This window comes from Heterocephalus glaber, unplaced genomic scaffold (genome assembly GCF_053883595.1).
Source record: "Heterocephalus glaber isolate CG9 unplaced genomic scaffold, H.glaber_assembly_v1.0 deba00001689, whole genome shotgun sequence".
NCBI lineage: Eukaryota > Metazoa > Chordata > Mammalia > Rodentia > Bathyergidae > Heterocephalus > Heterocephalus glaber.
The window spans coordinates 2,182,169-2,198,122 of NW_028258414.1; the positions used below are offsets into that span (position 1 = coordinate 2,182,169).

The window sequence follows — 15,954 nt, forward strand, 5'->3', positions numbered from 1 at the left end:
TATGATAACAACTTCGATACCACAATAGGGATCTGATTTTTTTTCAAAGGTTTTAAAACCAATATCCCAAAGTTTCCACAAATGAAGAGACTTCCACATGAATGAAACTTCTATCCTGAAATGGTAAAATGAAGTTTAACAATCTTAATTTTTAAGCACAATAAATTGGAGAGCTGCCCGTTGAGGCACTGGAGAAAGGGGCAATGGCTGAAAGGAAGGGTCCTATAAAGCATGGCCAGATGCAAGCTCTCCAGGGTTTCCTACACCACAAACAGGAAAATAAATATGAAATCTGAAATAAAAAGAGTAAACCCAAGTATATTTTTCTGCAGCTTTACATATTTAAGATATTTTAAATTCAGAGATTAAGCATTTCTATAGAAATACAGCATGAAAAAATGACTTAGACTTTGCCATGGGACAGGTAGTAACCAGAAGAGCATAGGTTCTCTATGTGGTTGCTGACTGCAAGCCAGATGTGCTTAAGCACTTCCTAATGACAAGAGCCCTGCTCTAGTGTACGGGACCGTGCTATCCTCACACTTTCTTCAAGTAAACTGTGCTGAGGGGCCAAGGGTTAAATGGTGTTCTTACCTTGTCATAACTGTTCACACTTCTCTGTCCTAGGAGAGAATGCTTTCTACTACTTCAGTCCAGAACTGAACAAGCGTGAATTTTACACTGGTAACTTTATGTGGTTATCAGCCTCACATCTAACTGGGTAAGCAAAGCACCTGCAGAAGTTATTAAATATTTTTGCTGAAAACTGTCTGTGCTCTGGTACAGCCGCAGAAGCATCCCCTAAGGTTCTCCAGAACAGCGCTATCCATTTCCCTGGTGTCTTACACATTTATGCCTACAGCTGCACTCAGCATGAAGAGGACGGCGGCTACACTGTTGCTGGAACCTACCTCAGGCCCAGTGCTACCCCTACCATTCCCTTCTGGTGAAAGCAACACAAGAGCTCCAGGGCCACTTAGGCACACACAGTACATACATAAATCATCACGTGGTACTTCGGTATGAAAACAAATTCCTGGAGATCAAGTAGGTCATAAGAAAACAGCAATAGGCCAGGGATTTAGCTCAGTGGCACTGCACCTGCCTTCTAAGTGCGAGGTCCTGAGTTCGATTCCCAGTAACCAAAAAAAGGTAGCAATACACATCAAGGGTACCCTCATTCTTTTAATTACCTGTCCAGTTTTTATTTTACCAAACTAAAGAATTAGGCCTCAAACTCCAATAGATGCAAATGTATGATTTTAGGGAGACAAGAGATTTCAGTAAAGCCCCAGAAGTAAAAGGCAATGAGAATTTACGGGTATTTTTCCATGAGTGAAGCAAAGGAGCATGTGATAAAGAACATGAAGCCCACAACTGAGTTGAGTTTTCTGAGCCTTCTTTCCGCACACATAAAGTACAGATGATACGTGTGCCTGCAGTTCTTATTTTACTTCAGAAAGCTATTGTCAGGATGAAAGTAAATGATGCAAGTAAAGAACTTTAATATGCACTTTATATAGTATATCACACTATAGAAAGTACCTGTCAAGCAGTACCTATTCTTATCAGTATGACCATGGATATGCTACAGAGTTTAAAGAGCCAATAAGAAGTAAATTTATCTGCCCATCCTCCAGAATGAGGGTAGGTAAACTATTGCTTGAAGGACACAAAATCCCGTTAGCTCTTTTTGTCTGGCATGTAAGCTAAAGATGGTTATTACAGTGCTTTGTTTTGTTTTGTTTTTAGACAAGGTCTCACTATGCAGTTCAGGCTGGCCTTGAATACACTACTCAGAGCCCAGGTTGCCCTCAAACTCATAGTGATCCTCCTGCCTCTGCATCCCCAGACCTGGAATGAGAAGTGTGCACCACCACACCAGGTATACATTTTTAAACAGTTGAAAAGAATATTTTATGTCATATGAAAATTACATTGGAAATCAAATTAAGTGTCCATAAAGTTTTTACTGGAAAACAGCCATACTCATTTTATGTCTTTCTCTGGCTTTCACACTATACTGGCAGAGCTGAGTGACTACAGCAGAGAGTTCACACAGGCCCCAAAGCTAAATATAGGTACTATCTGTCCCTTCACAGAAAAGTCTGTCAATCCTAGCCTCAAATCTGGAATATAGCAACTACTTAGAAATTAAAAGATGAATACATGGATGTTTTCTCATACAGTGGTTAGCTATATGGACTCTCAGATAATTTTTGAAAAGTAATTGTCTAAAGCTGGGCCCAGCAGAATGCGCCTTCAATCTCAGCAACTCAGGAGGCTGAGGCAGGAGGATCACTGTGTGGGCGATATAGCAAGACCTCTCAAAAAAAAAAGTCTAAATTTGTAAACATTAAAAGCTCTGCTCAGGGCAGGGGATTTAGCTCAGTGGTGCCGCTGCCTGTCTCACAAGCACAAGGTCTTGAGTTCGATTCCCGGTACCCAAAAACAAAAAGCTCTGTTTAAAGCAATTCCTTCCTGTACTCCTATCCTCATATCACATTTCCATTTATAAAAATTACAAACAAAAATCACTCTAAACAATACTACTTTTAAGTTTTAATACCACTAATGACATTTAATAATAAAAAGAATGTAACAGAAAACTAAGTTGCATCCTATGTCATTTATCCTACAAGTTAACTCATCACACCTTTGGGGACTACTGTAGGATGCAAAGTAGGGGAAATGTAATTAAAGTATAAGAAAAAAATGAGAAAATGAAGATAAAGTAGGATATATCCAAACTATATACAAGAAAGTAACAGGAAGAGGAAAGTAAGAAGATACAATAACAGAAATCATAAGAGGGAGAATAAACACTGAGCCAAAGTGTTAGAGGAAAGCATGTGATTAAAGATGACAGAAAGGAACAGATCATCTCTCAAGTCACTTTTCCTCTCCTTCTTTTCCCTTCCTCCCCTCCTATCTTCTCATCAAAAGGTCTTGTCTGATTCGAGAAAACATTCTAAGGGGAGCTGGGAATTTAGCTCAGTGGTTCTGGGGCCTGCCTCATAAGCATAAGTTCCTGAGTTCGATCCCCAGTACCAAAAAAAAAAAAAATTCTAAGGGAAAATATTTCAAGATTTCATTAAATATTTATGAAGAATTTACTACCCAGATATTTCAGAAGCCAAAAAAACCCAAAAAACAAAAAAAAACAGTACCTGGAAAACTAACATACCTAATAGTGGAGGTAAACCTCCAAACAATTAAAGTACTAACAAAATTACACAGCAAGGCATATAAAACCCCGTCAGAAGAAAGGAAGGCAAAGGAATCCACATTCCTACTGAGGAGGGTTGTGGACACTAAAGAGAGTCTGAAATACCAGGAGCTGGAAAAGAAGTCAAACGGGGATGAATGAAAAAATAAGCAAGGAGCACTGATGAATTTGTGAGTCAGCCTTTAGCTAAAGTCATAAACACAACCCCCGCCTAGTATAATTATGCTGTGTTCCAAAGTAATTTGGCATCAACAATAACAAGCAGGTGGACAGTTTGAAATGCAGACACTGGCAGAGCTGATGAGGCAAAAATTCACATGGTTAAAATTTGTCCTATCTCATAACTAGAGGTGACAATGAATGTGCTCGCTTTGGCAGCACATACACTAGAGGTGAGAATGAAATTATTGATAAATTCCTGTGTGCAGAAAAGCAAATGAAGCTAGGAGGAAGCTGCCAAGCTAGGAAAACAGGCAAAAACTGTGAGACTAGCCTCGTTAGAGTAAAGAAGGACAGAGTATTCAACAGATAAATTTCACTGAAGCTGTCTCACAATTACATAAATATGGACACACAGACACAGGCAGAATTAAAAGGCGAAGTCTAAACATTTTTTCTATTCTTAAAACACAGATAAAGAATTCTTCCAACAAATTATCATTATATGAAGACCATGTATACAGAGGACAAAATACACGATAAACCTGGAGTCTTACCAAGCTGAGGTCATTATTTCGGCATTGCAAAAAGAAACAAAGGATTTAGAAATTACAGAAATAGCTAAAACTTAAATATGATGTAAATTGGATTTTTCCTTTGCCGGCCATACCTGTAAGGGTGGTAGCATGAACAGACTGGCTGATGCAGAACATAGGATTCCTGGTTCAATCAGCTCTGGCTGACTCGTTCAACAGAATTCGAAGCACCACGTCAGCAAGGCAAGACTGACAGGGCTGCCCAGACAACCATCTCCCCGAGGCAGAACAGAGCCACCGTTCACTTAACAGAGACTTCGCTTGTGAAACTATTTTCTACCCTGATCATCAGCTTAGGGAAGAAAACAGCTCAGGTCAGCCTTCATCTCCATAAAGTTTCAACTACTCAGACGCCTTTTTGCAAAAAGCACTTGATAAAATGTAAGCACTTACTAATATCGTCTTCATGATAAATGACAGAATGAAATGGCAGAACTTGGTCTTTAATGTATCTCTCTGCAGGCTCAATGTAAAATGTGCCACCACGAGTCCGGATGAATCCTTCAAATCTTCCATCAATTACTGACCCATGGCTAAAGCTTCCTTCTTCACCTATGAATGAAAGCAACAAATTCTTCAAAACTTAATTTGTACATGAGTGTTAAAGTCGTTTCAATTTAAAAAGTTGTTTTTATGTTCTTTTTCAAATATCCTGAGTACAAATTTACTGGAGAAATTAATTTTCACATAAAATATATCAAGTTGAATCTGAGATAGGAATAGCACCTAGAATTTGGTTAAAACATATATAATAGGGCCAGGGATTTAGCTCAGTGGTGCCGCCGCCTGCCTCGAAGCACAAGGTCCCAAGTTCGATCCCCAATACAAAAAAAAAAATATATATATATATATATATAAAATTAATACCAACAAAGGCTGGGGATTTAGCTCAGTGGTTTTGCCGCCTGCTGCGCAAGCATAAGGACCCAAGTTTGATCCCCGGTACCCCGGTACCCCGGTACCAAAAAAAAAAAAAATTAATACCAACAATGAGAAATAGAGCCTCTCTCTTGTGGTAACCATATTCCTAGCACCTAGTACACTTCCTGTCAAAAGAAAAAAAACTTGCTGTCATGCACGCATTAGTCATTCAATAAGTAATTGTTAATCTAACTTAAACTTAGAAACAAGCTGACCCACTAATAAAACATATACTTTCAGGGCCAGGGATTTAGCTCAGTGGTTCTGCTGCCTGCCTCACAAGCACAAGGTCCCGAGTTGGATCCCTGGTACCAAAAAAAACCAAAACATATACTTTCAAAATCAAGGTACTCAAAAGTATCTTTAGAAACTCTGCTTTAGGCCAGGGATGGTGGCACACATCTGTAATCCCAGCACTCAAGAGGCAGAGGCAGGAGAATCTCCAAGGAGGATGTCGAGATCAGCCTGACCTATACAGCAAGACCCTGTCTCAAAAAAACCTGCCACAGAAATTCTGTTTAATTGCCATAAGAAAAAAAAAAGCTCATTTGACATATTGTACATGAATCTTTTGGCTTCCTTGCCACCTTCAGGCCTTAAAAATATATTTTAAATATTTTCATAAGCAATTTGAACAAAAGTATATCAACAGCCCTCTTTTACAATACTCAACAAAGATTTGGAATACTGTCCCATCAATTATAAAGAAAACAACAGAAAAAACCATGTTATTTTGATTAAGGAATCACAAAATCTGAACACCAAAACCAAGTAACAAGGTCCAGGGAGTAAGCAAAGGGTTTTCCTCTTTAACTGCTGGGCCCTGAACCCAAGGCCTCATGCATGCTAGGCAAGTGCTCTACCTCTGGGCTACAGCCCCACTCCCTGCCTTTTTTGTTTAGGGTTAGGGTCTTGCTATGTTGCTAGGGCTAGCCTTAAATCCCTAGAGTCAAGCAATTCTCCTGCCTCAGGCTCCCAAGTAGGTGAGAATACATACACCCGCTTCTGGACCCAAATGGGGCTTTAAAAGTTAAATACAGTGAAGTTGAGCACAGTAGCAAAAAACACAAAGTTAGGGCTGGGGATTTAGCTCAGTGGTTCCCCCGACTGCCTCGCAAGTGCAAAGTCCTGAGTTCAATACCCGGTACCAAAAAAAACAAAAAAAAACAAAAAACCACACCAAGTTAAATTTACTTGTCAAAATCCTCATTAAAACAGTGTCACATTTCAAGCGCACTCTGTCTCACATGTTTGTTTTGGGGTGCTGGAGACTGAACCCAGAGCCTCAGGCATGCTAAATGTATGCTCTAGCACTAAGCCAGTGGTGCTGAATCTATGGCATGCCTGCCACAGCTGGCTGATTATTATCATCAAGAGCTCTAAGAGGTTTGCCATTACTGCACTAAGCTAGGTTCCCAGCCACCAAGCTTTCCTTAATTCCTAAGTTATACATTAACATTAATTGGCTGGCTTTGAATCCATTATGAACTGAAAGCTCATTTATAATAGTCTTGTACTTTTCTTCATCACCTATCAAGACTACCATGTTACTGGCCCAGCAAGATACACTGAGGGCCTGGAAAAGATTTTCCTATGAATGACTTCATCACTTTATTTTTAGATCAGATGTTCTTTGGAGTATCCTTTTAGATTTTCCTTGTTTTCTTATAGAATACAGAAAAGTTACTATTAATTTCTTCCTTCAAAGATCAGAGAATAATAGAATCATTAAAATTTTTGAACACTAACAGTTTGAAAGTATTTAGAGTGTCAAAATTTTATACCCTTCAGAAGTTGCATCAAATTCATTATTAAACACACATGTAAAGACAGGTCCAAAGATTACTTCATTTTTCTTTTTTTTTTTTTATGGTACCGGGGATCAAATTTGGGTCCTTATGCTTGCGAGGCAGACGGCAGAATCACTGAGCTAAATCCCTGGTCCAATTACTTCATTTTTCAAAGACCACTTACTCTTCATGATTCATTCACTCCCCTCTGAATTTTTTTTTAAACAGGAAAAAAAACAAAATTCATTACATGTCTAAGGCATGGAAGTATTAGGCTCGAAGAATAGCAAGACAGATGACTCTTACACAGAGCTTATTTCTGCAGGTGTTTGGGCTCCTAGGGCAAAGGGAGATGGCCCAGTCTAGAAGATTAAGGGAAAGGGTGCCCAGGTTTGGTGGCACATGTCTGTGAGCCCAGCACTTGGAGGCTGAGGCAGGAGGATCGCTGCAAGTTCCAGGCCAGCCTAGGCTACATACTGAGTTCAAGGCCAGCCTAAACTACAGAGTGAGACCCTGTCTCAAAGAACCACAAAAAGGGGGAAGGGTGTATACCACTAGCCAGGATGATCCTGAAAGACAGGTGCAGTCCCATGTAGTAGTCTCTGTGGTCAGATCAGTGTGGGTGAAGTGTCAGATCCCAAACTGTTCCTCTCTGTGGTGCAGTCACATGACTCCTACCTAATTTTGATCCCCAGGAATCATCCAGATCGGAGCCACAGATCCAAGGAACAGGTGGGGGTCACTGACCATGATCTCCAGGCTAAGGACCTTGGTGACAAACAGGCTGGCTTAATTTTGAAAGGGGAGCCAAGCATCTTCTAAGGATTCCTGACCCTGCAGACCGTCAAACCAGAAGGCTGTCTCTCTGCTTCCAAGGAGATGGAGTCTGTCTTCCCTCTGCTCAGGATTTATACCACCTTTCCTGAAGTATTTGCTCACACATCTAATACACATTTCTCTTGGTAGAAAAACCTTAAAGAGGTTCTGTTAAGGCTCAACTTACCATAAATATGTCCAGTGTAAATGTGAGAGGTATCATAATCAAGTACTTTATCTGATGTTTCTACTTTAAATTCATCACTAAACAACGAAGTGTCCCTCTTCATTCGTAGGTTGAAATGTCTGCAAAATGGAATGAGAAGAAAAAACTGAAATTAAAAGGATCCAAACTTTAAATGATTATTTTTATTTTAAGAAAAGTCTGCAAAATGTAGACTGTGTCATATAACTTGCTTATTTGGGAAATATACTGTTGGGAGCAATGTTACATAATTCTAGGAAAAATCATTTGAGTAGGCGTAGTTCTCCTGCCTACAGCCCAGCTAGGACATTCCAGACATAATTACATTTTGGCCTCTGGTCACAACTGAGACCTGAGTGATCCCCCCCCCACCCCATGCTGCAATCTCCAGGACAAGACCACACCTGTGGGAGACGCCCTGGGAGAAACTAAATCTTCATCTGCATAGTTCCTCATTGTTCTTAGATTTCCGCTGCCCCCACCCAGTCTTTTGTTACACCTTGTTCATCCCAATATGATACTGAAATCTACATTATTCAGTTGTTACATTTGTTTCTTTGGATGTACTAAATAAAAGGTGCTGCAAACTAGGGCTTCTTGTCTTTGCTGCCCAGAGCAGCACTGATCAGACCCAAAGCTCAGCTTCTTCTCAGTCTCATTTGTCTACCTTTCCTGTAATTCGCCGTGTGCTGCCGTGGCTCACAGGAGACTAGGACTTACTGCAGAGGTCCTGGTAACGTCCCCTTCCCCTGCTCCCTACAATATACTAACCAAGATCTTCCTACAAAAATTCTGCTATATCATAAGGGAAACATTTGAAGCCAAAGGCACAAGAAAAGACTTCTTGAATAGGACTCCAAAAGCACAGAAAATAATACAGGAATCAACAGACTGGGACATCAAATTAAAAGGCTTCTGCACACCATAAGAAACAACAGAGTAGAAGTGACAATCTACTAAACGGGGACTACTGGCTATGCTTCCAACAGAGGATTACTATCTAGAATACATAAAGAACTTTAAAATACCAATAAAACACTGAAGCCAATAAAAATGTAGGCAAATGAACTGAATATTTCCCCAAAGAGCTCAAATGACCAAAAGTGTATTTTAAAATGTTCAATATCTCTAGACATCAGAGAAATTCAAGTTAAAACTACACTGGGATCCCATCTTATCCCCAGAACAGCTAGCATCAAGAATACAAGAAACAGGGCCGGGGATTTAGCTCAGTGGCTCCACCACCTGCCTTGCAAGCTCAAGGTCCCAAGTTCGATCCCCAGTACCGCCTGCCCCCCCCCACACAAAAAAATACAAGAAACAGGGCTGGGGATGTAGCTCAGCGGTGCAGGGCCTGCCTGGTAAGTGCAAGGCCCTGAGTTCAATTCCCAGAACGGGGGGGGGGGGGGGGGGGGGGAGATACAAGAAACAATGATGCTGGTAAGGATGGGGGAAGGGCAACATGCTCCTACATTGTTGGGGAGAATCTAAACTAGGAAAATCTCTATGGAAATCAGTATGAAGATCCCTCAAAACACTAAACACAGAAATACCATTTGATCTAGCTATACCAGTCACAGGCATATTCTCTCAAAAGAATGAAGGACTGCATATTATAATGATACATGCACATCAATGTTTATAACAGCACGATCACAATAGTTTAACCATGGAAACAGCCTAGATGCCCATCAACAGATGATAAAGAAAATGTGAGATAGATAGATAGATAAGATTAGACCAGATATCTTGGAATATTACTCAGCCATAAAGAAAAATGAAATCAGGTCATGTGCAGAAACTATCATGTTAAGTGAAGTTGGCTAGACCCAGAAAGTTAAATATCACGTTTTCTCTTACCTGAAAACATCAAAAACACATAAATAAATAAAGAAAAAAGAAGAGGAAACCACGAGGTGGATAACTGAAGACCTGGCCAGGGTTAACCAGGCATGAAGAAGAAACGAAGAAATGAGTAGTGGGATTGAAATTGATTAAGATATAGTACATGCACATAGCAACTTCCAAAAATAAACCCCATCATTACATAATATTAACAAAAGCTAATAACATTATTATAAAAACTCCACTCTGAAGTAAAATTCTGCTCTAGAAGTCAACCTAGAGGCTATGGTTAATTCTCAATTACATACAATTAAACAATAACAATCTAGGATATATTTTTAAATAAATGCAGGCTGGTTCTTATATAGAAAACAAGATCATTCACACAGCAACTGAGTTACTTGGAGAGAAAATAAGTTTCTGATCCAATCAGTATTACTCACTACTACTTGTCTTATGTCTCTGGTTATTCTGCAGTTTTGTCATTTTCCCCCATTTCCATAATTCAAATAAGCGAATATATAGGAAAGTGACATCTATATTAGATATTTACTATCTCTTGTCAGAAAGGAAAGTGTGTGTGCGCTTCCTTTTACATAGACAGACATATACAACACACAACTTCAACTCATTTTTCCTCACTCTGGGGCTCTTAATTCTTACAAATTATATTTAGATCTTCCTTAACTTGATTTTTGGAACCTCAAAAAAACCAGAATATTGTGTGAAATCATTATCATTCTAATTGTTCTTTATTTGGAAGAAAGACCAATATACTGAAGTGAATTACAAGACATTAGTTACTACTCTTTAAGATATGAAAAGAACACTAGGTTTAAAATCAAACTTGAAATCAAATCTTAGGCCCAAAATTTAACTGAGGTCTGCACAGAATTTCCACAAAATCTTCTTTATGACAGATACAACAAAAGTATTATGTTCTACGATTTTTTCTTACAAATTTGTGTTTTCAAGAGTACTGTAAGAAGGTCGGGGATTTAGCTCAGTGGTTCCTCCACCTGCCTCACGAGCGCAAGGTCCCAAGTTCGATCCCCAGTACCAAAAAAAAAAAAAAAAAAAGAATACTGTAAGAAATTTGTTGTTTTAAACACTATATAAGTGGGCATGATGGCATATACCTATAATCCCAGCCCTCAGAAGGCAGAAACAGGTCTGAGGCCAGCCTGGGCTATATATGGAGTTCAAGGCCAGCCTGGGCTACATAGCAAGACTTGTTGCAAAGAAAACAAATCAACAAAAATAAAAATAAATATAACATTTGATATAAATTTTCAGTAGAGTGGTATAAGTAAAAACATAGTCACTGTACACACTTTTGTAACGAGTACATACACATCTGTGACACAAATTAGTACAATCTTGGTAGAAAAAGTGGTAAAAAAATCAAATTTACAAATGCGCAAAGCCTTCAATCTAGTTATTTCACTTTTAGAAATTTATGCATACTTACACATAAGTGAAATGACTTTTTAACAAGATTGTGACACAATGAGAAAAACATTGGCCTTTGTCCCCAGTTCGTAGCCCAAAGCTCTTAAAGCCCTTGGAATGTGAACCTGACTGACAGGAGTGTTGTGTTCATGCATCTGCTTCAGTCCACCTGGGCTGATGCTAATGAGGTGACTGAGGGTGGAATACTTACAACCTCAGGATGGGACTGAGCAATTACTGTAAAGGCCAAGTGGTTACAAGGTTAAATTTCCAACCCAGCCTTAATATGGGGCAGAGTGGAGATTAAAACCTACAGAGACTCTTGGCCTGGCATGGTGGTGCACCCCTGTAATCTCAGCACTTGGGAGGCTGAGACAGGAGAATGGCTGTGAGTTCAGGGCCAGCCTGGGCTACACAATGAGTTCAAGGCCAGCCTGAACTACACAGTAAAACTCTGTCTAAAAAATAAAAGTCCTACAGAGACTCTTCAAGGATGGGTTTGGTTGACTCCCAGAGGTGGTGAGCACACAAGGTCTGGGGAGGAAAGAGGAAGTGTGTCCCTCGCCACACGGCTTGCCCTCTGTATGTCTTCCACCTGGCTCTTTGTCAGCTATGTCCTTTATAATAAACTGGCATTAGTACATTCTTCTTCTGAGCTCTGTGAGCCAACCTAGCAAATTCACCTTCGAAGGAGATCTAGGGAACCCCCAACTTATAGCAGGCTGTTGGAAAGTACGCACAGGGCAGGCCTTGGGCTGGTGTCTGAAGCTGGTAGCAGCTCGATGGGACCGAGCCTCACGCCAGGCTGCACTGACTCCAGTCAGTCACACCCAACTGAATGGGACAGAACTGTTGAGCAAGCAGGTGGTTTCCAGTGAATCAGGGAACTAGCTGTTGATGTCGGAAAACATCCCAGAGTATTCATCTCAGCACTGTGATAACAAATAACTGGGAACAACTGAATTAGTTACACAGACAGTGGTACATCCATACAACTGTAAACTACAAAGCTGAAAAAGAATGTAAAATTTCCTGAAATCACAGCTATTTAAAAGTTATATTAAGTTGTTATTTTTAAAGGAAAAAAAGAGATGCAGAAAATAGAATATAGTAGGCTATCATTTCTTTTTGTTTTCTGGCAGTACAGGAGATTAAACCCGGGGCCTTTGTACTAAGCTACATTTTCAGCCTTGTTTTTCTCTTCTTTTTTTTTTGACAGAGTGTCACTACATTGCTAAATTGCCTAAGGTGTGCTCCTGCCTCAGACACCCAACAGTGCTGAAATTACAGGCATGCACTATCAAGTCCAGTTTATAATTATTATTTTTTTTTCATACTGGGGATCGAACTTGGGACCCTGCATTTGCGAGGCAGGCGGCGGAACCACTGAGCTAAATCCCTGGCTACAACTATCTCTTTTTTTTTTTTTGGTACTGGGGATCAAACTCAGGACCTTGCGCTTTCGAGGTAGGCAGAGGAACCACTGAGCTAAACCCCCGGCCCTACAACTATCTTTATATAAAAAGTTTACTTAGGGCTGGGGATTTAGCTCAGTGGTTTCGCTGCCTGCTGCGCAAGCGCAAGGACCCAAGTTCAATCCCCAGTACCAAAAAAAAACAAAAACAAAAAGTTTACTTAAAAATTCAGACAGAAAAAAAAAGATTCAGACAGAAAAAAGTAAAACAATGAAGATGTCAAAAATTGCTGGGTGTAGGGCCAGGGATTTAGCTCAGTGGTTCCGCCACCTGCTTTGCAAGCACAAGGACCCGAGTTCGATCCCCAGCACCAAAAAAAAAATAAAAAAAAAATTGCTGGCTATAGCAGAAATCCAGAGGATCATCAATACCTACTTCAAGAACCTATACGCAAATAAGATGGAAAACACAGAAGAAATGGACAGATTCCTAGATATGTATGAATTATCAAAGTTGAACAAAGAAGACCTAAAAACTCTAAACAACCCAATATCAATCGATGAAATCGAAAACATAATTAAAAACTTGCCAACTAAGAAAAGCCCGGGCCCTGATGGCTTCACTGCTGAATTCTATAAGACATTTAGAGAGGAACTACTACCACTACGGTTTAAACTCTACAATGAAATTGAAAAGGAAGCAATACTCCCAAATTCATTCCTGGAAGCAAGTATCACCTTGATTCCCAAAGCAGAGAAAGACCCAACTGAAAAAGAGAACTATAGGCCAATCTCACTAATGAACATAGATGCAAAAATCCTTAATAAGATACTGGAAAAGAGAATGCAGAAGATCATCATGAAGATCATACACCCTGACCAAGTGGGATTCATCCCACGGATGCAGGGATGGGTCAACATATGCAAATCAATCAATGTAATACACTACATCAATAGAGCCAAGGACAAAAACCATACGATCATCTCAATAGATGCAGAAAAAGCATTTGACAAAATCCAACATGCATTTATGATAAAAATCCTACAAATAATTGGAATAGACAGTCTCTACCTCAATCTTATAAAAGCCATCGATGAAAAACCAACAGCCAATATTATACTAAATGGTCAAAAACTGAAATCCTTCACACTAAAATCAAGAACAAGAACAAGGATTTCCACTATCACCACTCCTGTACAATATAGTTTTGGAAACATTAGCCATGGCAACTAGACAAGAGGAAGAAATAAAAGGAATAAAGATAGGAAAGGAAGAAGTCAAATTGTCATTATTTGCAGATGACATGATACTCTATATAGAAGACTCCAAGAACTCCACCAAAAGTCTTCCAGACTTAATAACCAAATTCAGTAAAGTAGCTGGATACAAGGCTGACACACAAAAATCAATAGCTTTCCTCTATATGGACATCAGACTCACTGAGATAGAAATAGGGCAAAGAGTTACTTTCACAATAGCATCCAAAAAACTGAAATACCTAGGAATCAACCTAACGAAAGAAATCAAAGACCTCTTCTCTGAAAACTATAGCACTCTGAAAAGAGAGACTGAAGACATCAGAAAATGGAAAGACATCCCCTGCTCCTGGGTAGGAAGGATCAACATAGTGAAAATGGCCATACTTCCAAAACCGCTACATAGATTCAATACAGTCCCAAATGAAATCCCAGCAACATACTTCATAGACTTGAGAAAACAATGCAAAAATTCATTTAGAACAAGAAGAGACCCAGGGGCCGGGGATCTAGCTCAGTGGTTCCACTGCTTGCCTTGAAAGCACAAGGACCCGAGTTCGATCCCTGATACAAAAAAAAAAAAAAGAAGAGACCCAGAATAGCAAAAGCAATTCTAGGTAACAGAGACATGGCAGGGAGTATTACAACCTCCAACTTGAAACTATACTACAAAGCTACTGTGATTAAAAACACCATGGTACAGGCAGAGAAACAGACTGGAGGACCAGTGGAACAGATTAGAAGATGCAGAAACAACTCTTGACACACTCAGCCACCTCATCTTCGACAAAGGAGCCAAACACCCTCACTGGAGGAAAGATAGCCTAAGAAATGGTGTTGGAAAAACTGGATTTCAACTTGCCAAAGATTAAAACTAGACCCCTATCTTTCACCATGCACTAAACTAAAATCGAAGTGCATTAAAGATCTAAATATTAAAATAGAAACACTAATCTTGCTGGAAGACAAGTTAGATGGAACTCTTGAAGACACTGGCAAAGGAAAGGACTTTATGAACAAAACCTCAGTAGCATGGGAATTATCACAAAGAATCAACAACTGCGACCTCATCTTATTAAAAGCTTCTGCACTGCAAGAGAAACCACCAACAGAGCAAAGAGACAACCTACAATGTGGGAAAAAATTTTCACCAGCTGTTCCTCAGACAAAGGTCTACTATCTAGAATCCATAAAGAACTTAAAAAAATCAGACCTCCCAAATTTAAAGACCGAACTCAAAAATGGGCATCTGAAATGAACAGACATTTCTCAAAAAAGTAGAAACAGCAAATAAATACATGAAAAAATGTTCAACATCACTGGTCATTCGAGAGATGCAGATGAAAACAACACTGAGATTCCACCTCACCCCAGAAAGAATGGCTGCTATCATGAAATCAACCAATAACAAATGCTGGCGGGGCTGTGGGGAAAGAGGAACACTGCTCCACTGATGTGGGTAGTGTCACTGGTGCAACCACTGTGAAAATCAGTATGGAGATACCTCAAAGAACTAGGACTGGAAGTCCCGTTTGACTCAGCTATTCCCCTGCTGAGTACCTTCCCAAAAGAATTAAAAGAATTATACCACAGTGATATATGTGCATCCATGTTCACAGCAGCACAGTTTGTAATAGCTAAAACTTGGAAACAACCCAAATGCTCATCAACTGGAGACTGAATATAGAAAATGTGGGGTTTTTTTATAAAATGGAGTACTACTTAGCCACAAAAAATGAGAAATTAGAGATATTTATAGCTAAATGGATGCACATTGAGGACATACTCTTAAGTGAAATAAATAGGACACATGTAAATACAGAATAGTTTCTCTAGTGTGAGAAACTGAAAGTGTAAATATGGACTAAAAGGTATAATAGATAATGTGAAATAGGAAGAAAAGGGGCAAAGGGGAAGGGGAAGTGGAAGGGGTGGGGGAAAGGAAAGAAGGGAATGGAATTAATATGAGAAAATGAAAAAATGGAAACAAAGTCTTTGTAAATAGGGAGGGATGGAGAGGTTAAAGGAAGGGCCGGGGAAGGGGGAAAAAAGAACCACCAAGAGATTATGTAAAGGTGCAAATTTCCAATGATGAATGTCATTATACTGTATACCTAAAGTATACCAATAAAATTAAATTTTTAAAAAAATATTAGCTTCATTAAAAAGGAAAAAAAAAATTGCTGGGTGTGTTGATGAATGCTTGTTATCCCCGATAGTTAAGAGACAGAAGCAAGAAGATCTCAAGCTAAAAGCCAGCCTGGGCAACT

General features: G+C 39.5%; 1 protein-coding gene across 4 annotated transcripts in view; it reads right to left on the minus strand.

Moving 5' to 3' along the window:
• Positions 1-15,954, minus strand: part of Adam10 (ADAM metallopeptidase domain 10) — a 125,504-nt gene that overhangs the window by 63,015 nt on the left and 46,535 nt on the right. For 3 of the 4 annotated variants that reach the window (XM_004855733.3, XM_087198998.1, XM_087198999.1), the window contains 2 exons: positions 7,699-7,817; positions 4,378-4,536 (listed from right to left, as the gene is read on the minus strand). In XM_004855733.3, coding sequence (XP_004855790.1) covers positions 4,378-4,536; positions 7,699-7,817 — 278 coding nt within the window. Of the gene's footprint in view, positions 1-4,377; positions 4,537-7,698; positions 7,818-11,753; positions 11,776-15,954 lie in introns of those variants that run through there. The other variant, XM_087199000.1, reaches the window with a different exon arrangement.